Here is a 22,851-nt window from a genome sequence, read left to right as displayed (position 1 = left end):
TCCCTCAAGCTTCTCCAGTCATAGCCTTAAGTCCCAACCACTCTGGGCAGCTATCCACATTGCCGGCTTTTTTGAGGCATTTACAGAATAGCAGTTAGGAGCTCTACTCTTGAGTCAGGTAGACCTGGATCTGAATCTTAATTCCAGCATTTATTAACTGTGTGATCTCTGAAAATTTACCAAATTTCTCTGTGCCTCAGTTCTGTCATGTGTAAAATGGAGCAAAGATGTAGTAATATCTCTTAAAGTTACTGAAAGGGTTGAATCAAATGAGGAAAACATATACAGTTTGTAGAACAGTGTTACAGCCCTGCCTGCATAGTGCTCAGTGATGGTTAATTGCTGTTTTTTTTTTTACTGTCATTGTTATTATTACTTTTATTTTGAGACAGAATCTCACTGTGTCACTCAGGCCGGAGTGTAGTGACGCAATCTCGGCTCACTAAAACCTCCGCCTCCTGGGTTCAAATGATTCTGCTGCTTCGGCCTCCCGAGTAGCTGGGACTACAGGCATGCACCACCACGCCTGGCTAATTTTGGTATTTTTAATAGAGACGGGGTTTCACCATGTTAGCCAGGCTGGTCTCGAACCCCTGACCTCAGGTGATCCACACCTCAGCCTCCTAAAGTGCTGGGATTACAGGTGTGAGCCACTGCGCCCGGCCAGTTGCTGTTTATTTATATTGATGTTAAAACCCCTGTGCCTGTGTGTGATCTATTTGTGCTGCCGCTAAGCCACATTGGCTCATTGTATCAGTTGAGGTTTCCCTTTGCAAGGCTCATGTTTAACCAATTCTGGCTAACGAAGGCAGAAAAGAAGTGTATCACATGACTGTACCCAAACCTAAGGACAGGGATGAGGCCAGCTCCAAGTATCTCAGCTAGAAAATTACAAGTGTGGCTGGACACGGTGGCTCACGGCTATAATCCCAGCCCTTTTGGAGCCCAAGGCGGCTGGATCCCCAGGTGCTCTCAGCCCTGGTTGCGCACTGGAATCACCTGGGGAGCTTTACGATGATGCTGATGCCTAGACCATACTTGCTGATGTAACTGATGTGGGGTGCTGCTGGGCATTGGGAGGGTTTTCCAGTGTCTCAGGTGATTCTAATGTGCAGCTGTGGTTGCCAACCTCTGCTCTAGTTTTTCAAACATTAAAGAGTATACAGTGCACCTGTGGATCTTGTTGAACTGCAGAATCTGATGCAGGAGGTCTGGGCTAGGGCTTCTAACAATCTCCAGGAGAGTCCAGGCAGCAGGACTGGGAGGTCAGGAGTTCGAGACCAGCCTGGCCAACACGGCAAAACCCCATCTCTACTAAAAATACAAAAATTAGCTGGGCATGGTGGCGGGCACCTGTAATCCCCGCTACTTGGGAGGCTGAGGCAGGAGAATCACTTGAGCCCAGGAGGTGGAGGTTGCAGTGTGCCAAGATCATGCTATTGCACTCCAGCCTGGATGACAAAAGTGAAACTCTGTTTCAAAAAAAAGAAAGGGAGGGAAGGAAGGAAGGAGGAAGGGAGGGAGGGAAGGGAAGGAGGGAGGGAGGGAGGAAGGGAAGGAAGGAAGGAAAGAAGGAAGGAAGGAGGGAAAGATTTCAAGTGCTATCCTGAGAATGATTCCATCTCAACAGTTTCCTTAGGCCATTTAATTCAGTTCAAATTTCCAAGCCAAAGTATTTGCCCCTTAGTGGGAGGTAAGGAGTCCTTTCAATAACATTTCCACCAGAACCACACAGAACCGGGGCTTGTTCTTCAAGAGAAGCCAGAGGCTGTCACCCTAGTAAAAGAAGGCACAGGCTGGCCAGGCAGCAGGAGACATCCACTTCAACCCAGTTATATTTTGAACCCAAAGGCACAACCACGTCTTTATCTTTATTACATTTTTAAATGGACATTGAGTGTTTATTTTCCTCCAAGTTATTGGTAGAGAGTGTTTTAATATTTTTATCACTCCAAAAAGAAACCTTGTCCGCATTAGCAGTCACTTATCATTCCACCTTCACCCCGGTTTCTGGAAACCACCAAGCCACTTTCTGTGTTTAGAGATTGGCCTGTTCTGAACATTTTATAATGCATGAAATTATACCCTATGTGGTCTTTTGTGACTGGCTTCCTTCACTTCAGATATATTTCCAGGCTGGTCGTGGTGTCTCACACCTATAATCACAGTACTTTTTGAGACCAAGGTGGGTAGATCGTTTGAGCCCAGGAGTTTGAGACCAGCCTGGGCAACATGGCGAAACCCCATCTCTACTAAAAATACGAAAATCAGTCAGGCGTGGTGGTGAGCACCTGCATTCCCAGCTGTTTTGGGGGCTGAGGCAGGAGGATCACCTGAACCTTGGGAGATCCAGGCTGCAGTGAGCCGTGATCAGGCCACTGCACTCCAGCCTGGGCAACAGAGTGAGATACTGTCTCAAAACATTTAATTTAAAAAAAAAAGAATCTTTCCAAGGGTCATCCATGATGTAGCATGGATCACAATTCCATTCCTTTTTACGGCTGAATAATATTACATTGTATTATGTGCCACATTTTATTTATCCATTCATCAGTTGATGAATATTTGTGTTGTTCCCACCTTTTGTCTACTATGAAAATGCTTCTATGAATATTCTTTTTTTTTTTTTAGATTTCCTCAAATTCCTTTTTGTCATGTTATGAATATTCTTGTACAGGTCTTTGTGTGGACCTAGGTTTTCAGTTCTTTGGTGTACACACTTAGCAGTAAAACTGCTGAGTCATATGGGAACTCTATACTCAACATTTTGAAGAACTGCCTGTTTACCACACTCTTTTCTAGGGTGTGGCATGGTGACTCACATCTGTAATCCTAGCACTTTGGGAGGCCAAGGCAGAAGGATCACTTGAGGACTTCAAGGTCAGCCTGAGCAACATAATAAGACCCTGCCTCTACCAAGAAAAAAAAAAATATATATATACACGTATATATATACACACATATATACACATATATACACATATATACGTATATACACATATATACGTATATACACATATATACGTATATACACATATATACACATATACGTATATATACACACACACATACACGTATATATATACGTACATATATACACACATATAAACGTACATATATACACACATATATATGTACATATATACACACACATATATATACATACACATATATATGTATATATATACACATACATATATATAAAAAATATATAGCTGGGTGTGGTGGCCTGCACTTATACTCTTAAATACTCAGGAGGCCGAGTGGGTAGGATCACTTGAGCCAGGAGATTGAGGCTACAGTGAGCTATAATTGTATCACTGCACTCTAGCCTGAGCAACAGAGTAAAAACTTATCTCAAAAATAAATAAGTAAATGAAACCAAAGGGGCTGCACCAGTTTGCATTTTCACTGGCAATATATGAGGTTTCCAAATTTCTTCACATCTTCATCAAAACTTGTTACTAGCCAGGCACAGAGCCTGATGTCTGTCATTCCGGCATTTTGGGAGGCTGAGGTGGAAGGATTGCTGGAGACCAAGAGTTTGAGACCAGCCTGGGCAACACAGTAAGACCCTGTCTCAAAAAAAAAAAAAAATTAATTAGCTGGGTGTGATGGCATGCACCTGTGGTCCCAGGTGGGGAGGCTGAGGCAGGAGGATCTCTCCAGCCCAGGAAGTCAAGGCTGCAGCGAGCCATGTTCATGCCTCTGCATTCCAGCCTAGACAACAGAGTGAGACTCTTTCCAAACAAACAAACAGACAAAAAAAACAAAAGCACACAAAACTTGTTATTGCCTGTCTTTTTTTATTCTTAATGAGATTGAAATGGTATTTCATTGTGTGTTGCTGTTTGTTTTTTTTGCGGGGGGTGGGGGGGTTTGAGACAGAGTCTTGCTCTTTCATCCAAGCTGGAGTGCAGTGGCACAATCATAACTTAATACAGCCTTGACCTCCTAGGCTCAAGCGATCCTCCCACCTCAGCGTCCCAAGTAGGTAAGACTATAGGTGCATGCCACCATCCTTGGCTAATTTTTTAAAAAAAATTGTTTTTGTATAGATGGGGTCTCAATATGTTGCCCAGGATTGTCTCAAACTCCTGGCCTCAAGCCATCCTCCTGCCTCAGTCTCCCAAAATGCTGGGATAACATGCATGAGCCACCATGCCAGAACTTCAACGTGCTTTTCTTTTTTCTTTCTTTTTTTGTTTTTGTTTTTGTTTTTTGAGACAGAGTTTTGCTCTTGTTGCCCAGGCTGGAGTGCAATAGTGTGATCTCTTCTCACCACAACCTCCACCTCCCAGGTTCAAGCGATTCTCCTGCCTCAGCCTCCCGGGTAGCTGGGATTATAGGCATGCGCCACCACGCCCGGCTAATTTTGTATTTTTAGTAGAGATGGGGTTTCTCCATATTGCTCAGGCTGGTCTCGAACTCCCAACCTCAGGTGATCCACCTGCCTCAGCCTCCCAAAGTGCTGGGATTACAAAGGCATGAGCCACCGCACCCGACCCTCAATGTGCTTTTCATGCCAGACCTTCAAATGCTTTTCCAATTTGCATTTCCCTGATGACTAATAATAGTGAGCATTTTTTAATATGCCTATTCCGTGTTACATTTTATTCTATTAGATTCAACCCATTATTTCAACTGATCACATTTGCATCAGTTTTCCCTTTTTTCAGTTCCCAGTCAAATGCAAATATCAAGGGAGTGGCCTAGCTATAGCCTGCTTGCTGAAAAATGAAAACAACTGAGCATGTTGAGCTGGTGAAAGAACACTGCAGTTTGCATAAGGAACCAGTTTAAGGTGACATTGAAGCTTATGTAGCCATCGCTGAGAAAGAGTGGATTCTTCAGTCAGGAGCAGTGGCTCACACCTATAATCCCAGCACTTTGGGAGGCCAAGGTGGGAGGATTGCTTGAGCCCAGGAGTTAGAGACCAGCCTGGGCAACATAGACCCTGTGTCTACAAAAAAAATTAAAAATTAGTTGGGCGAGGTGGCACACGCTTGTGAGTCCAGCTACTTGGGAGGCTGAGGTGGGAGGATCTTTTGAGCCCAAGAGGTCAAGGCAGCAGTGAGCAAAGCCATGTTCATGCCACTGCACTCCAGCCTGGGTGACAGAGGGAGACTCTGTCTCAAAAAATTAAATTAAATTAAAAAAACCCACATACACACACACACACACACACACACACACACACAGAGTGGAGTCTTCTCTTCATAGCTCTAACCTAATCCCTCCTTCTTTCTTTCTTTCTTTCTTTTTTTTTTGAGACAGAATCTTGCTCTGTCACCCAGGCTGGAGTGCAGTGGTGTGATCTGGGCTCAGTGCAACCTCTGCCTCCTGGGTTCAAGTGATTATCCTGCCTCAGCCTCCTGAGTAGCTGGGATTACAGGCATGTACCACCACACAAGGCTAATTTTTGTAGTTTTAGTAGGGATGGGGTTTCAGCATCTTGGACCAAGCTGGTCTTGAACCCCTGACCTTGTGACCCACCTGTCTCAGCCTCCCAAAGTGCTGGGATTACAGGTATGAGTCACCGCGCCCGGCCCCTAATCCCACTTTCATTACGGGGCTCTCTCTAATCAGCATCTGCCCAGGGGCTGGTTCAACCAGCCACTTTGCACTTTAAGCAGCTGCTCTTTCAGCCATCTGAGTCTCTTCCTCACATTTGCCAGCTTAGCCCCCAAACTAGCCTCCAGAACACATCCATGTAGAAGAAACCATATCTCCTTTCTCAAGAAATACTCAACATCGCTCCTGCTTGACTGGCTTCCTCCTTCCTAGGTTCACGCTCTCACACCTAAGAATGAGCAGGTGAGAAGACGCTGCTTGGTTCTTGCCTTAAAGCGGGATGATCCTGCCATCTTGGAGAAGACCCAGGCTGGTGTTTGCTCCTTTAAGCGACTGGGACTCCCAAATCTGCAGACTTTCTAGCATCCTGCAGGGTGGCCATGGTCTAGTTGAGCAGCCAGAAAGAAGCTCATCAATTGGAATGGAGTTTGTCTCCTGTTTCTAGTTTCTTCATCCAGAGCGGAATTTTTCAAGATGTGGTCCAAGGACGACCTGAGTCAGACTCACCCCAGGTCTAGGTGAATGTCCACAACCACTGAAGCAGAATCTTCATGGGGTAGATTCTAAACAAAACCTACATTTGGAAGAAGCTCCTTAAGAATTATTCTGCATAATAAAACATATAAAACAGACACCTAGAGGTATTATTAGCTTGCTGCAAAAGTAGTTGCAGTTTTTGCCATTACTTTTGCACTAACCTAGTATTATCAATTTATTGCTAATTGACACAGATATTTAGATGACTCTTTGAAAACTTATATTTTTGGCCAGGTGCAGTGGCTCACACCTGTAATACCAATGCTTTGGGAGCCTGAAGCAGGAAGATCACTTGACTGAGGCCAGGAGTTTGACACCAGCCTAGGCAACATAGTGAGACCCCATCTTCACAAATTAACACGCACACACACACACACACACATTTTTGTCCAATGGCAGACATCTCATAATCGGCAGAGTGAAGACTCAAACCCTTTGCCTTGCGTTCCTTCCCCTATGTGACAGCTGCCTTGCTTTTGTCTGTCGAACCCTCAGGGGCAAAGCCCTGCACAGCCTGTCACCTGCTTGACACCAGAAAGCCCCGTCACTTTTTGTGGCAGGTGAAGGGTCCCTGGATTTCACTCCACCTCTTAAATTTCCTCTCCCTGTCCTTTCCAAAACACATGCTTCAAACCAAAGAATCCTGAAATGTATTTTAAGCAACTGTAGGATATATATCCATGTAACCCAGATATGAGGTAACTTATATCAATCTTCCCTCACCATGCCATCCCCCAGCAAACGGAAGTGACTGCACACAAATTTAAATAACTGTTGACTCAACTCAGCTTTTTACACCAAAGCATATCAGAGATTACTGCTCACTTGTGATTGGCTGTCCTTGATAGCACATCTGCCTTGGTCCATTCAGCTGTGACGAGGGACATAGGCCACCTGGGCAACAGAGACTGTGGGGGGACAGTTTCATTTAGAGTGGTGGGCAGAGCAGTCACCATACCTGACATTTCTAGTACAATCCACAAGGTAGTCAAGTCCCAGAAGACTGCTGAAAGTACATTTTATAATAACTAGTGTCAGGCCTCTGAGCCCAAGCCAAGCCATCGCGTCCCTTGTGACTTGCACGTATACATCCAGATGGCCTGAAGTAACTGAAGATCCACAAAAGAAGTAAAAACAGCCTTAACTGATGACATTCCACCGTTGTGATTTGTTCCTGCCCCACCCTAACTGATCAATGTACTTTGTAATCTCCCCCACCCTTAAGAAGGTACTTTGTAGTCTCCCCCACCCTTAAGAAGGTACTTTGTAATCTTCCCCACCCTTAAGAAGGTACTTTGTAGTCTCCCCCACCCTTAAGAAGGTTCTTTGTAATTCTCCGCACCCTTGAGAATGTACTTTGTGAGATCCACCCCTGCCCGCCAGAGAACAACCCCCTTTGACTATAATTTTCCATTACCTTCCCAAATCCTATAAAACGGCCCCACCCCTATCTCCCTTTGCTGACTCTCTTTTCAGACTCAGCCCGCCTGCACCCAGGTGAAATAAACAGCCATGTTGCTCACACAAAGCCTGTTTGGTGGTCTCTTCACATGGACGCGTATGAAAACTAGCATTCCATATAGTTTAATACCATTTGCGGATTCACTGATGCTTCAAGTAGAAACAACACCCTCAGCCGGGTGCTGTAGTTTATGCCTGTAATCCCAGCATTTTGGGAAGCCAAGGCAGGCAGATCACCTGAGGTCAGGAGTTCGAGACCAGCCTGACCAACATGGTGAAACCCCCATCTCTACTAAAAATACAAAACTAGCCAGGCATGGTGGCGCATGCCTGTAATCCGAGCTACTAGGGAGGCTGAGGCAGGAGAATCGCTTGAATCCGGGAGGTAGAGGTTGCAGTGAACCAAGATCATGCCATTCACTTCAGCCTGGGCAAGAAGAATGAAGTTCTGTCTCAAAAAAAAAAAGACAGAAAAGAAAGAAAGAGAGAGAGAACATCCTCAAATAGAAACAATACCACCTACCTCTATGTTTTAATACATTTTCAGTAATAATATTTATTCAACAATACATATTAATTTCCTATTAACTATTGGTTTCTTTCTAGATATTAGAATACAGTTTATATTCTGAGAAGGATTAAGGGCCCAGAGTCGGGGAACTCACATTGTAAAGAGGGAAACTGCTTACCACAACCAGGCATTTTCAATGAGGAAAATCTGAAAATAATGAGGAGGCTTGATCCAAAGGGCCACGCTACCTAAAACTACAATGGGCAGTGGGGATGTACTAGAAAAAGGTGTCACAGAGACACCTTAGAAACATGGCAGGAGGGATCATGAAAGGGAGGAGGGATTTTCAGGTTGAAATGAAAGACTTTTTTTTTTTTGTTTGTTTGTTTGTTTTAAGACAGAGTCTTGCTCTGTCGCCCAGGCTGGAGTGCAGTGGCCCGATCTCAGCTCACTGCAACCTCTGCCTCCTGGATTCAAGTGATTCTTCTGCCTTAGCCTTCTGAGTAGCTGGGATTACAGGTGCACACCACCGTGTCCAGCTAATTTTTGTATTTTTAGTAGAGATGGGGCTTCACCATGTTGGCCAGGCCTATCTTGAATTCCTGACCTCAAGTGATCCGCCCGCATCTGCCTCCTAAAGTGCTGGGATTACAGATGTGAGCCATTGGGCCCGACCTGAAATGAATGACTTTACACACGAATGCAATAATGTTCACTCCCATTCCCTTCTTACTGTCTGTCTTTCTTCTTTGCAGCTCTAAAGGTCAATGAAATGCAGACCTAAGAGAAGTATGCAAAGAAAGCAAAGGTTTGACACAGGACTTCCTTCCCAGAAATTTTAGGACTAGAGTAAGGCTGTGCTAGGAAACTCACCAGACCTGGAGCCAAAGGAGCTGGGTATTCAGCCTTGCTTCACTGGCTATGTGACCTTGACCAAACTTTCTTGATATTTCATTTTTCTATTTGTAAAATGGAAGCTGTAATTTCTCTTTTTTCTTTAATTTCTTTTTGTTTCCCTAAGGTCTAAGATGGCTGCTAAGAAATAGTAATTTCCTACCCAGTGGGTAGGAAAGTGTCTGACACATAAATATTAAGCAAAATATTTATGCTTATTCACATATTCAATTAAAATTCATAACTTCAGTTTCTTCATCAGAGGATGAGAATAGTAACGGTAACACAGGGTTATTAGGGAGGTAAAGTGGTTTATCAATTACAAAGTCCCGTACATGTATCAGGTCATCATTATTTAAGACGTGGGAGGTTGGCAGGGGTCGGTGCAGGGCAGCAGGTTCTCAAAAATTTAGCTTAATGCGCCACCTAGGGATAGACTGTAGTTCTGGATTAGTTTTAGAAGAAGCTGAAATGAGGTGAAACTGAAATGATTTCTGCTTCCTGAATTTTATGAAGTCAGGCATATCTAGACCTTCTAGCTTTCAAAACACCTGTTTAAAAGAGGTCTGCAACAAAATTTATCTTTCACGTTGCCCAGAAACGACATGTGGAAGAAAAAATGTGCATGAGAGCACTTTGCGTGGAGACATTCTCAATAAATGATTAATTCAGTGGTCCCCCATATTTTTACCTTTCTTTTGTTTCTTTTTCTTTCTCAGAGATTTTTTTTTCTTGCTTTCTTTTTTTAGAGACAGGGTCTCACTATGTTTCCCAGGCTGGTCTCCTACCTCAAGCAATCCTCCCACCTCACCCTCCCAAAGTGCTGGGATTACAGGCGTGAGCCACTACACCCTGTCCCCCTGCCTTTTTTTTAGTGTTTTACCCCCAAACATAGACGTTTTACAAAGATCAGTTAATAACAGCGCATTAATCGATTTATCAATTTATTCTATTTCTCCTTTTTTTTGAAATAGGGTCTCACTCTGTCACCCAGGCTGGAGGGCAGTGGCACCATCCTGGCTCACAGCAACCTCCACCTCCCAGGTTCAAACAATTTTCCTGCCTCAGCCTGCCAAGTAGCTGGGATTACCAGCGCCCTCTGCCACATCCAGCTAATTTTTGTACTTTTAGTAGAGACGGGGTTTCACCATGTTGGCCAGGGTGGTCGTGAACTCCTGAACTCAACTGATCTGCCCTTCCAAAGTGCTGGGATTACAGGCATAAGCCACCACACCCGGCCTCTATTTCTCATTAATCAGAGACTTTAACCCATCTGGAACTATCGTTAAAGTGCTCTAATGGGTGTGGGACGCACTATAAAGAGCTGTCATAATATGAGACAACATAAGGACACCTGAGACCTTAGTTAACCTGCAAGTGCTTTCACGATTAGCACCTGACTTCTCATAGATATTTTTTTAAATATTGGGGAAAATGTGATCCTGCCTTCAAGTAGATCACAGTTTAGGGAGAAGACACCCATGTGTAGTTAATGGAAACAATAGTTTTGAAATTTACTAATTTGCTGGTGTCCCTTGCATTTCCTTGTCCTCCCCCTGACTTGCCCCGTCTTCTGCAGAGGCATCCATTTGCCCAAGAGGGAACTAGGACTGTTACAACAGGAACTCAAAGAGGACGCAGTCCATATTCAGTTTTGAAATTCAGAATAGATACCTGGAAAGCACAGAAAGACGATAGTCTTAAAAGCCAGGCTTTGTCATGAAAGAATTTTCTAAGTTCCTTTGGCTCCTAGAACTGTGTCAGAGTCACTAACTCTAAGCCTAAGTCAGATAACACACGCACTTCCATGATGCAGAAGGAATACTCCTGCTACCATTAAGGGGCTTAAGGCTCCCTCATCCCCCTAGAAAGGAAGAAATGACAGCGAGAAGGCCACCCTCGAGAGGAAGCAGAAATAGAAAGCCGGGTTCTCTTTTTCACACAAGTGGAGTGTGGGGAGGAGAAAGGAACGTTGACAAACATGTTCTCCCTTTTCTTCCTCTTGAGGTGAAACTCTGCGGTGGACAAACTGGTAAAAATGCCCAGGTAGGCTGGAGGTAGCTGAGAACCTTGTAGGAGGAAGAGGGAAGGTGAAGACTTACTAAAGACACCCGGCATCTGGTCCCGCCCAACATGGTTTGGGCAGCAGCACAGCAGCTGCTAGACAGGTAAACTCTAGGCCAGAGGGTTCCCGGGTGAGGACAGAGGAAGTGATGGACCAGCAGGTGCCTGTGGCAAGGACAAGGGTCTGCTCTGTCCAGGACTTGTTCGCGGACACAGGGATGAGCACGTAGCACAATGTCGGGTACTCAAAAAGCCTTAGCTAGCCCTAGAGGGTATTGGTTGATTAGAACACGAGAGCCACACAGCACCAAAGGAAAAGCAGATAGGTGCTATGGAGAAACAGTGTGATAGCTACAGAAGCAAATTACTCTCCTTAAGCATTACGTCAGTTAGGGTCCATTCAAGAAAACAGAATCCTCCCTAGGTATTCCAAACACTGATAATTTAATAAAGGGAATTGGTCACCCACATTATGGAAACTGAGAAGCCAACCAGGAGATAATGAGTCATCCAGAGATTATAAGAGCAGGAAGCCCCTATTAGCCACGTGGCTGAAAGGACAACACATTGGCAACTAGATGGACATTGAATGCCTGAATCATAAATAGGCTTATTTTTATAAAAAATATTTAATAAGATGGCCAGGTGCGGTGGCTCACGCCTGTAATCCCAGCACTTTGGGAGGCCGAGGTGGGGGGATCACGAGGTCAGGAGTTTGAGACCAACCTGACCAACATGGCGAAACCCTGTCTCTACTAAAAATACAAAAATTAGCCGGGCATGGTGGCACTCACCTGTAATCCCAGCTACTCAGGAGGCTGAGGCAGGAGAATCGCTTGAACCCGGGAGGCAGAGGTTGCAGAGAGCCGAGGTCGCGCCACTGCACTCCAGCCTAGGTGACAGAGAGAGACTCAGTCTCAAAATAATAATAATAAGATGGCCAGGCGTGGTGGCTTACGCCTGTAATCCCAGCACTTTGGGAGGCCGAGGCTGGCAAATCACAAGATCAGGAGATCAAGATCATCCTAGCCAACATAGTGAAACCCTGTCTCTACTAAAAATACAAAAATTATCTGGGTGTACTGGCACATGCCTGTAATCCCAGCTACTCAGGAGGCTGAGGCAGGAGAATAGCTTGAACCAGGGAGTCAGAGATTGCAGTGAGCCGAGATCACACCACTGCACTCCAGCCTGGCAACAGAGCAAGACTCCATCTCAAAAAACAAACAAGCAAACAAAAAGCAACAACAACAAAAAAAAAAAACAAAAACAAACCATATTTAATAAGATGTAGGTAAACTTTTATTTTTATTTATTTATTTTTTGAAACTAGGTCTCACTTTGCCACCCAGGCTGGAGTGCATTGGGGTAGTCTCAGCTTACTGCAGCCTCGACCTCCTGGGCTCAGTGAGCCTCCCACCTGAGTCCCCAAAGTAGCTAAGACTAAATTTCACTTTGTTGCACAGGCTGGTATTGAACTCCTGAGTTCAAGTGATCTGCCTGCCTTAGCCTCCCAAAGTGCTGGGATTACAGGTGTCAGCCACAGCACCAGGCCAAGATGTAGGTACATTTTAAACATTAAAATCAGCTTTAAATAATTTTTGCTTAAAAATATATCTTTGGCCGGGCACAGTAGCTTACACCCGCATTCCCAGCACTTTGAGAGGCTAAGGCAGGCAGATCACTTGAGGTCAGGAGTTCCAGACCAGCCTGGCCAACATGGCAAAACTCCCTCTCTGCTAAAAATGCAAAAATTAGCTAGGAGTGGTGGCTCACACCTGTAGTCCCAGCTATTGGGGAGGGTGAGACAGGAGAATGGCTTAAACCTGGGAGGTGCAGACTACAGTGAGCCGTGATTGCACTACTGCACTCCAGCCTGGGTGACAGACAGAGTGAGACTCCGTCTCAAAAAAAAAAAAAATCTTCTTTAACTTGTATTTTATCATTAAATACAGGCAAGAAGGGGGTTTGTTTTGGGAAAGGGCTGTTAATCACCTTGTTTGAAGAAACTAAGTTCCTCCCAAACTTAGTTCAGCCTATGCCCAGGAATGAACAAAGACAGCTTGGAGCTTAGAAGCAAGATGGAGTTGGCCAGGTCAGATCTTTTTTGCTGTCTCAGCTATAATTTTGCACTAGCGGTTTCATGATCTCCAAGGGCTCTTTTCCCGAGGCATTCCTTGGTTCTGGGTTCTCCCTAGTGAAACAGATTCCCTAGGAGTTTTCATTCTCTCCAGGTGGGGGCAGCAAAGGACAGTGAATCCCATGGGCGGGCCTGGTAGTGCTGTGGAGAGCTCCTCGCACTTCTCTGGCGGCTGGCAGTTAAGTGCTGGAAATCTGCAAATATCTGCGCTCCCCGCCCTGTCTTCCTCCATGTCTCAGAGGAGTCACACCTGCTCAGAGTCAGATCATTGCTTTACCTGTGGCCCAAGTCGGTTTAAAGAATAATTAAACTACAAGTTTGAAAATTAAACAAAGCATGGTAATTAGAAATAAAAACAGACCAGAGACCATCTAAAGCAATCAGATAACCCCAAGATAAGCTAATTATAAAAACTAAGCTCTGAATTTAGCTCCAAATTTCTAGATATCAGGGCAGGGTCAGGATTAGGGTAAAGCAGCCTCAAATGCAAAAGGTAAGGAGAGGCCGGGTGTGGTGGCTCACACCAGTAATCCCAGCATTTTGGGAGGCTGAGTTGGGAGGATTCCTGGAGGCCAGGAGTTAAGACCTGCCTGGGCAACATAGTAAGACCCCATATCTACAAAATTTTTTTTTTATTTTAATTAGCCAGGCATGGTGGTGCACACCTGTAATCCTAGCTACTCAGGAGACTGAGGTTGTAATGAGCTATGAGCTATGATCACACCACAGCTTCCAGCCTGGGTGACAGAGGGAGACCCTGTCTTTTAAAAAAAAAAAAAAAAGTGATAAGGAGAGGGGAAGACCAAAACCTCAATAACCAAGTAAATAATATTTTAATGTAATATTTCTAAAAATCAAAATTAAAAAACCCTCACAAAAAATATGTCCAATTTTTGCATAAAAACATGTATATAGAGAGAAATACTTGGTCTTTTGCCTCAATTCCAAAATGACACCACATAGCACAGTCAGATCTGGTCATTAGTTAAGATTTGATATTTTGTTCACCTGGAATTTTTTTTTTTTTTAGACAGAGTCTCGCTCTGTTGCCCAGGCTGGAGTGCAGTGGCACGATCTCAGCTCACTGCAAGCTCCGCCTCCCGGGTTCGCATCATTCTCCTGCCTCAGCCTCCCGAGTAGCTGGGACTACAGGCGCCCACCACCACGCCCGGCTAATTTTTTGTATTTTTTAGTAGAGATGGGGTTTCACCGTGTTAGCCAGATGGTCTCGACCTCCTGACCTCGTGATCCGCCCGCCTTGGCCTCCCAAAGTGCTAGGATTACAGGTGTGAGCCACCGCGCCTGGCCCTGTTCATCTGGAATTTTTTAGTATTAATGGTGATCTTTTAAAATATTACATTAAAATATTGTAATCTTAGAGTATTTGGTGCCCCTCTAAATTTATCAAGGTGAATGCCTCACTGTGACTCACCTTCATCCCAGACCTGCGAGGGGCCCCTCACTAGGGAGCATCAGAATCCCTGGACTCCCCTGGCCAACAAGCCCTTGCCAGGCATCCCACATGTCCAGGATGCCCTAGGGCAAGCCTGGCAGACCCACAGTTCACAAGACACCACCCCATTGGCCTTGGGCTGGCTCTTCCCCCTGCATCCGGTGCCAGCCACCAAATCCTTCCCAACACAGTGCTCCAGGCACCTCTATCTAGTGATCAGAACTGACAGATGAGATAAAAATCTTTTTTAAAAAATTTATTGTGGTAAGGACATGTAACATGAGATCTACCCTCTTAACGAAGTTTTAAGTGTATAACACATGGCTGTTGACTATAGGTGCAATGTTATACGGCAGATCTCTAGAGTTGTGTTTTGTTTTGTTTTGTTTTGTTTTGTTTTGTTTTGTTGAGATGGAGTCTTGCTCTGTCGCTCAGGCTGGAGTGCAATGGCACGATCTCAGCTCACTGCAACCTCTGCCTCCCAGGTTAAAGCGATTCTCCTGCCTCAGCCTCCCGAGTAGCTGGGATTACAGGTGCATGCCACCACGCCTGGCTAATTTTTTTATTTTTAGTAGAGACAGAGTTTCACCATGTTGGCCAGGCTGGTCTGAAACTCCTGACCTCAGGTGATCTACCTGACTTGGCCTCCCAAAGTGCTGGGATTACAGGCGTGAGCCACCATGTCTGGCCAGATCTCTAGAGTTTATTCATCTTGCTTAAAGATAAAATCTTAAAAATAAAGACCTAGGAAATTATTCTAACAGGGACAACTGACATAATATTGTAGGAATGAGACTGGAGAGCATTTCCAGCTCCAAAGCTCATTTTAGGCTGACAGATGATGGTGCAGAGCTGTAGATAGGGCTGTGTATTAGTCTGTTCTCATGCTGCTAATAAAGACTTACCTGAGACTGGGTAATTTATAAAGGAAAGAGGTTTAATGGACTCACAGTTCCACATGGCTGGGCAGGCCTCACAGTCATGGCGTAAGGCGCATGAGGAGCAAAGTCACGTCTTACATGGCATCAGCCAAGAGAGTGTGTGCAGGGGAACTCCCCTTTATAAAACCATCAGATCTCATGAGCCTTATTCCCTATCATGAGAACAACAGGGGAAAAACCGGCCCCCATGATTCAATTACCTCCCACCAGGTCCCTCCCAAGACACATGGGAATGATGGGAGCTACAATTCAAGATGAGATTTGGGTGGGGACACAGCCAAACTATATCAGGCTGTACGTTGAAAGAGTGAGGTAACTATTGCTCTAGATGCTGCTGGTCTGCGGACACTTTGAGGACCATCCAGTAGAAATTTCTGCAGTTACAGAACTCTTCCACATTCGCACAGGCAATACAGTAGGCACCAACCATGGGAGGCTACTAAGTGCTTGAAATGTGGCTAGTGCAACTAAGAAACTAAATGTTAAGACATAGCTAATTCTGATGAATTTATATTTACATTTAATTGATTTAAATGACCACATATTTTCTTTTTCTTTTTTTCCTTTTTTTTTTTTTTTTGAGATGGAGTTTCGCTCTGTCACCCAGGCTGGAGTGCAATGGCACAGTCTCGGCTCACTGCAACTTCCGCCTCCTGGGTTCACGCCATTCTCCTGCCTCAGCCTCCCGAGCAGCTGGGACTACAGGCGCCCGCAACCACACCTGGCTAATTTTTTGTATTTTTAGTAGAGATGGGGTTTCACCGTGTTAGCCAGGATGGTCTCGATCTCCTGACTTCGTGATCCGCCTGCCTCGGCCTCCCAAAGTGCTGGGATTACAGGCATGAGCCACTGTGCCCGGCCAATGACCACATATTTTCTTTTGGCTGGAACCACCATCTTCTAATCATTCGCCTAAATGATGAAAAAAATGGGAATGAGGAGAAGCACCTGCTCTCTGTTCCCTGGGCCTTTTAGAATGCATAGAGTTGTTCCTTTGGACACACACATGTGAATCTACAAGAAGGGAGATGTTGTAGACATCAAGGGAATGGGTACTGTTCAAAAAGGAATACCTCACAAATGTTACCATGGCAAAGCTGGAAGTCTACAGTGCTACCCAGCATGCTATTGGCATTTCTGTAAACAAACAAGATTCTAGCCAAGAGAATTACTGTATATGTTGAGCATATGAAGTACTTAAAGAGCCAAGATAGTTTCCTAAACGCTGAAGGAAAATGATCAGAAAACGAAGGAATCCAAAGAGAAACGTACCTGGGTTCCGCTGAAGCACCAGCCTGCTCTACGCAGAGAAGCACCCTTAGTGAACCAACAGAAGGGGGCCTGAGCTGCTGGAACCTGTTCCCTATGAATTTATGGCACAATAGGTGCCAAAAAAATTAAGGACCTCTTGACTGTTAAAAAAAAAATCCACGTAATTAGTGGCTACTTATTAGTGCAGCAAGCCTCAGATTTTACATTACAATCACCTGCAGGACTTGAAGCAATTTGGTGCGTCCGTCTCAGAGCCTCTGATTCAGTAGGTCTTGGTGGAGCCTGAGAGTTTTCACTTTTTATTTTTTTATTTTTTGAGACAGACTGTCACTCTGCTGCCCAGGCTGGAGTGCAGTGGCGTGATCTCGGCTCACTGCAACCTCTGCCTCCCAGGTTCAGGCAATTCTTCTGCCTCAGCCTCCCGAGTAGCTGGGATTACAGACATGTGCCACCACGCCCGGCTAATTTTTGTATTTTTTGTAGAGATGGGGGTTTCACCATGTTGGCCAGGCTGGTCTTGAACTCCTGACCTCAGGTGATCCGCCCACCTCAGCTTCCCAAAGTGTTGGGATTACAGGCGTAAGCCACCGCGCCCACATATACACATACCCGATTCCCCACTTTCATTTCTTTTGGGTAGGGGGCTCCACTTCTAAGCTCCCTCACATGTCTATTGGAAATTGTCAATTCATCTTGGGCCATTTTTGGTTCAGTTCATCTCAAAAAGTTATTTTGTCATCCTTATAAATCCAGAGCTAAAGGACCTCAGCAGTATCCTTTTATAGAGTAGACACTGCACTGCAGGCCCACCTGACTGAGACTCAGAGTCCAGATTCCGGCTGGAGCAGGAAGTCGGTAAAATGTCCCCCAGTGACCCCATCCCCAGGTGTTCAGCCCCTTGTGTGATCCCCTCCCGCTGTGTGTGTGCTGGACTTGCTTTTCATGAAGAGACTAGTGGAAGTGGTGGGTTGTCACTTCTGAGATTAGGTTACAAAAGACTAGCTTCCTTCCCGTTCACCCTCTCTCTCACTGGTACTGGTGGAAGCAAGCTGCCGTGTTGTAAACAACCTGTCAGGAGGGCTGTGTGGCAGAGCAAGGGACTGATGTCACAATGCTTTGTGATTCTGTTTCCCCCTGAAAGCCTAGTGGGATAATTACAACTTGAACGGAGCCATCTTCTCTGTTCTGCTCTACACTCCCCTACACAATCCATCTCCCGATGTGCAGAGCCAGGGACCACGACCTAGGACAGCCCAAGTGCAGGGGATGAAATGCCTGTGATCCTACAAGTCCTGTGGCACCAACTGCCCCCCACCTCTGGTGCCTCCACATTGATACAGCCAGGGGAAGACGTTTGACAAGCTAATTAGATTGCCTCATTACGTATTTGGAATCGGGGCATTAAAAAGCAAGGGTAGTCAGATGGCAGGAGGCCAAGCTCATATAGATATGGCTGATGTCGGTGGCCTAGCAAGTCACTTATGTGGGAAGCCAAAATGTCTTCGGAGGTAGTGTGGTGTGCTGGTAAGGCTCCCAGAGTGCGGAAGTAGGCGGCCTGGCTTGAATCATGGCTCCCATTTATCAGCTATAGGACTTGGGGCAAGTTGCTTAACCTTTAGGTGACTCTGTTTTCTCATCTGTAAAATGGGGAAATGGTATTGAACTCAACTAGTTAAAATGAAAAGAGTTGACACACACAGGGGACACAGCACAGGCACACAGCACACACCCGAGAACTGCCAAGAGACAAGAAGGCTGCAGAGAAGGCCCTACAGCCCCGAAGCCCACAGACCAGCAGCTCCCAATGACATTCCAGTCGTCAGAGGAGCTGCCAGGACTTGAGCACTTTATTTCAACCATCAAAGCGTTTCCACAGAGAGCAAACAGAAATCTTTCCTATGGTATTTTACCTAATTAAGTCTTCAGCTCAACACTGAAAGACTTTTCAATTTAAAAATCATACACCACATTTATGTGGAAATTTTACTTTTCTTTTTATTGCAAATTTCTGGTAAAGGAAAGAACATGGAAGCTGATTCTCATTTGAGCTTTGGTGAGAAAAGAACTGCACTGTGGCTCGACAGCTCACCACCTCGGCTGCACACCCAAACACGCGGAGGCCTCGGGCACGCACTGATGCCTGCGACCCACCTCCCAGAGGTTCTGACTTAATCGGTCTAGGAGGCACAGCGGGGCATCAGTAGCTTTCCCAACTCCTCCGGATGATTTCAACATGTAGCCAAGGTGAGCACACCTGCGGTGGCTCATCTCAAGGGGCTGGCAATGTCAGAAGCACCTGAGAAGCTCAGCTGACAACCAAGTGTCACCTGCTTACATCACTCCTTGGCCAGAGTCCAGCTGGTGTTCCCCGCCTCCCTCTTCCCAGGTGTCGATGTTCTGATTCCTTCTCCTCAAAGACCCCAGAGGACAGAGATGCTGGAGGGGGTGTGGCTTCCTGTGCTGTGGTTTGTGCTTAAACGTGGAGAACCACATAAACCACGTGTACGCTACCACAAAAGAAATTCACTTTCTGATTGCAAAACAGCATTCGCCTTTTTTTATTTGTTAAGTGGAAATTTGTGGCAAAATAAGAAAATATGTGTTGGATAATATAGTCCCTATATAACCTCTCATGTCCAAATTTGAAAAAAAAAAATTCTCAAGCCATTGACAGCAAAATATGTACTTTAGCAGCATATTTTATATGGGTAAACAGTAATAGCCAGTTAGATACTTCATTTGTGATTTATCCTAAAAATAGAAAATGCTTTTTATTTTCCTGAGTCCTTGGCGAACAAAAAACATTTTTTTCTTTTTAATTGTTAAAGTATTCCTGTTTTTCTTTTTCCTGGGACACCCTCACAGTTCAGAACGTTGTGTCTCACTGTCAGTTTTTACATACAGAGATGAACAAACAGCACTGGGGCCAATTTTCAATGACTGATCAAATATGGCGATTGAAAATAAAACACCCATCATCTACAAAGTTGCTCAAGATGAAAGTTTCTTACAGTGCTATAAATGCAATATCGATTTGAATTGTTGTCCATACAAAAGTATGAATTTCTATTCCATTAGTAATACTGAATGATTAATACCTTAACAGTGATAAAATTTTTAGAACATTTAAAAAATACAGAGGATTCCAGGTTTACATCATACTTCTGAGGGATTATCATACTTTCTATTTTGTCTGCAAAACTTTTACAGAGTACAGTGCATTGACATGATAAAACCAAGGCACAAAAATACAGTTACGATAAGTGTATATAAACCCTAGCACTTTGTGCCAATTTTGGAAACAGATCATAAAGTCTGAAAAATTATCACATTCTATTTGATTAGTGAACAATTAATTGTGCAGTAAATAGACTGTTAACCACCATTCCATTATTAAATATATGGCTATCACTATACAGGTTGTGGATAATTCAAAAATAGTTTTAAATATTAAAACCTGTAATATCTAGGTGGTCAACGCAGATATTGAGCCTTACATTATCTAAATAAGTTTCCATTTAATTTGCAATCCACATGGCAGTTAGCAATTTTTAAACTATTTCCATTACACAAATGGTGGGGTTTATTCTAAATGTTAAATCCTTTCCCCTTACAAAAGACAGAAGATTTACAAGAAGATAACCAATATAAGAAGTGCATAGACAACGATAATAAAATCCAAATTGGACTCAAAGGTTGAAGTCTAATCTACTGGGACATTCTCTTAATTTAGGGTGAGGAGCAACACATTCCTGTGATGATTCATTAGTTTCTTAATTAAAAAAAAATCCCCACGACATTTTTCAAAATAGTAAACAGTCTTCATTAGTGCATCAAGCATTGAAGAAAAATTGTCGTCTTTCCATTCATAAAATGAAGAAGATAAAAGTCTTTCAAAATCCAGGGCGGGGGATTTCCATTGAATTTAGAGAAGTGAAATAAACTGGTAAAAACTGTATTTCATACTTTTAACGAAAGAGTATTTTCAAGACTCAAGGTAAACATTTAGACCCATAAAAACACATTTCTTGGCACATGCACGCCATGGATGGAACAATCCTGAATGCAGCGATGGCCTGGCTACAGAGGTATCCGGCTCCTAGCCCCACTGGCAAAACTGTCTTTTAGGACCTTGTCCCAGCTCCCTTCACATGGGGGTCTCTGGCTTCTGCATCAGCTGGATTTGCTTCTGTAGCTGGTCCCTGTCCAGCTTCATCTTGGCCTCGAGAACTTGCCTGAGGGATCCTATGCTTTCATAGATGGCTGTAAACCCTTGAAGGAGAGGTAAATTTCACAACAGTTAACAATTTTTTTAAAATGCTGTATCAAATTCTATAGTATCTACTAATGGTTGATTCAGGCAAAAATTATTAATAGATGCTAAAACCTCTGGGATGAAAGTATGATGGGGAACAGGTGAGTTTCTAGTTTCTCCCTAGAGATTACTTTTTAATTACAAAAAGGAAAAAGGAACTATTACAATGGAGAAGACTGTCATATACCCCTTTAACCAAGTGATCAAAGCTCACGTCACCAATACTGGGAGAAACAACATCACGTAACTCCTGAAAAGATACCCTGAGCAGGGCACAACATCACTTCTTGACATTTTTAAAGAATACCAAAATACACAACCTAAATTATATCAAGATGAAGCAAACAGGCCTGGTACGGTGGCTCATGCCAGTAATCCCAGCACTTTGGGAGGCCAAGGCGGATGGATCACCTGAGGTCAGGAGTTCGAGCCAGCCTGGCCAACATGGCAAAACCCTGTCTCTACTAAAAATACAAAACTTAGCTGGGTATGGTGGCACACACCTGTAGTCCCAGCTACTCGGGAGGCTGAGGCAGGGAGAATTGCTTGAAACCCAGGAAGCGGACGTTGCAGTGAGCCGAGATTGTGCTACTGCACTCCAGCCTGGGCGACAGAGCAAGACTCGTCTCAAAAAAAAAAAAAAAAAATGAAGCAAACAAATCTAAACTAGGGATAGTCTACAAAATGCTGGCTGGCTGGTATTCTTTAAAAATGTCAACATCACTGAGAAACTGATCCAGATTAATAGAGACTAAATAAAGAAACATGACAACTAAATACGATGTGTAATTCTGGATTAGAACCTGAAGGGCCAACATCACTAATTATAGGAAAAATACAAATTAAAACCACAATGAGTTATCACCTCACACCTGTTAGGATGGCTATTATCAAAAAGACAAAAGAGTACAAGCATTAGCGAGGGTGTGAAGAAAGGGGAACACTTGTACACTGTTGGTGGGAATGCAGGATGGGGCAGCCATAGTGGAAAACAGTATAGGGCAGGGGTATCCAAACTTTCGGCTTCCTTGGGCCACACTGAAAGAATTGTCTTGGGCAATACAAATACACTAACACTAATGATAGCTGATGAGTGATTTAAAAAAAAAAATCACAAAAAAATCTCATAATGTTTTAAGAAAGTTTACGAATTTGGGTTAGGCTGCATTCAAAGCCATCCTGGGTCGCATGCGGCCTGCGGGATGTGGGTTGGACAAGCTTGGTATAGAGGTTACTAAAGAAATTTAAAATAGAACTACCATACGACCCAGCAATCTCACTACTGGGTATATTCCCAAAGGAAATTAAATTACTGCCTCATAAAGATATCTGCACTCCCCTGTTCACTGCACCATTATTTACAATAGCCAAGATATGGAAACAACTGAAGTGTGTCCATCAAAAAATTAGTGAATAAAGAAATTGTGTATATATACATATGATGAATATTATTCAGCTTTACAAAAAAGGAGAGCCTGCCATTTGTCACAAATGGATAAAAATGGAGGACATTATGCTAAGTGAAATAAGACAGATACAGAAAGAAAAATACTGCACAATCTCATATGTGGAATCTAAAAAAAGAAAAGGAAGGAAGAAGGGAAGGGGAGGGGAGGGGAAGGGAAAGGAAGGGAAAGGAAGGGAAGGGAAGGGAAGGGAAAGGAAAGAAAGGAAGAAAGAAAAGAAAGA

General features: G+C 44.1%; 2 protein-coding genes across 6 annotated transcripts in view; both read right to left on the bottom strand.

The window, feature by feature from the left end:
• Positions 1 to 17,080, bottom strand: part of GCNT3 (glucosaminyl (N-acetyl) transferase 3, mucin type) — a 94,431-nt gene extending 77,351 nt beyond the window's left edge. The window contains exons 1-2 of one of the 2 annotated variants that reach the window (XM_055098774.2): positions 16,848 to 17,080; positions 11,836 to 11,933 (exon numbers count right to left, since the gene is read on the bottom strand). The gene's annotated coding sequence lies outside the window, so the exon portion shown is untranslated. Of the gene's footprint in view, positions 1 to 11,835; positions 11,934 to 16,523; positions 16,716 to 16,847 lie in introns of those variants that run through there. The other variant, XM_055098773.2, reaches the window with a different exon arrangement.
• Positions 17,081 to 19,389: 2,309 nt separating this feature from the next.
• The window catches only part of FAM81A (family with sequence similarity 81 member A), an 84,513-nt gene continuing 81,051 nt past the window's right edge, over positions 19,390 to 22,851 (bottom strand). For all 4 annotated transcript variants that reach the window (XM_034938851.3, XM_055098775.2, XM_063596690.1 and 1 more), the window contains one exon: positions 19,390 to 21,119. In XM_034938851.3, the coding sequence (XP_034794742.1) occupies positions 20,995 to 21,119 (125 nt within the window). In that variant the 3' untranslated portion in view covers positions 19,390 to 20,994. The remainder of the gene's footprint in view (positions 21,120 to 22,851) is intronic.

Source organism: Pan paniscus, chromosome 16 (assembly GCF_029289425.2).
Source record: "Pan paniscus chromosome 16, NHGRI_mPanPan1-v2.0_pri, whole genome shotgun sequence".
Classification (NCBI taxonomy): Eukaryota; Metazoa; Chordata; class Mammalia; order Primates; family Hominidae; genus Pan; species Pan paniscus.
Note: the sequence above shows the minus strand (reverse complement) of the source record. Positions and strands in the feature narration are given on the sequence as shown.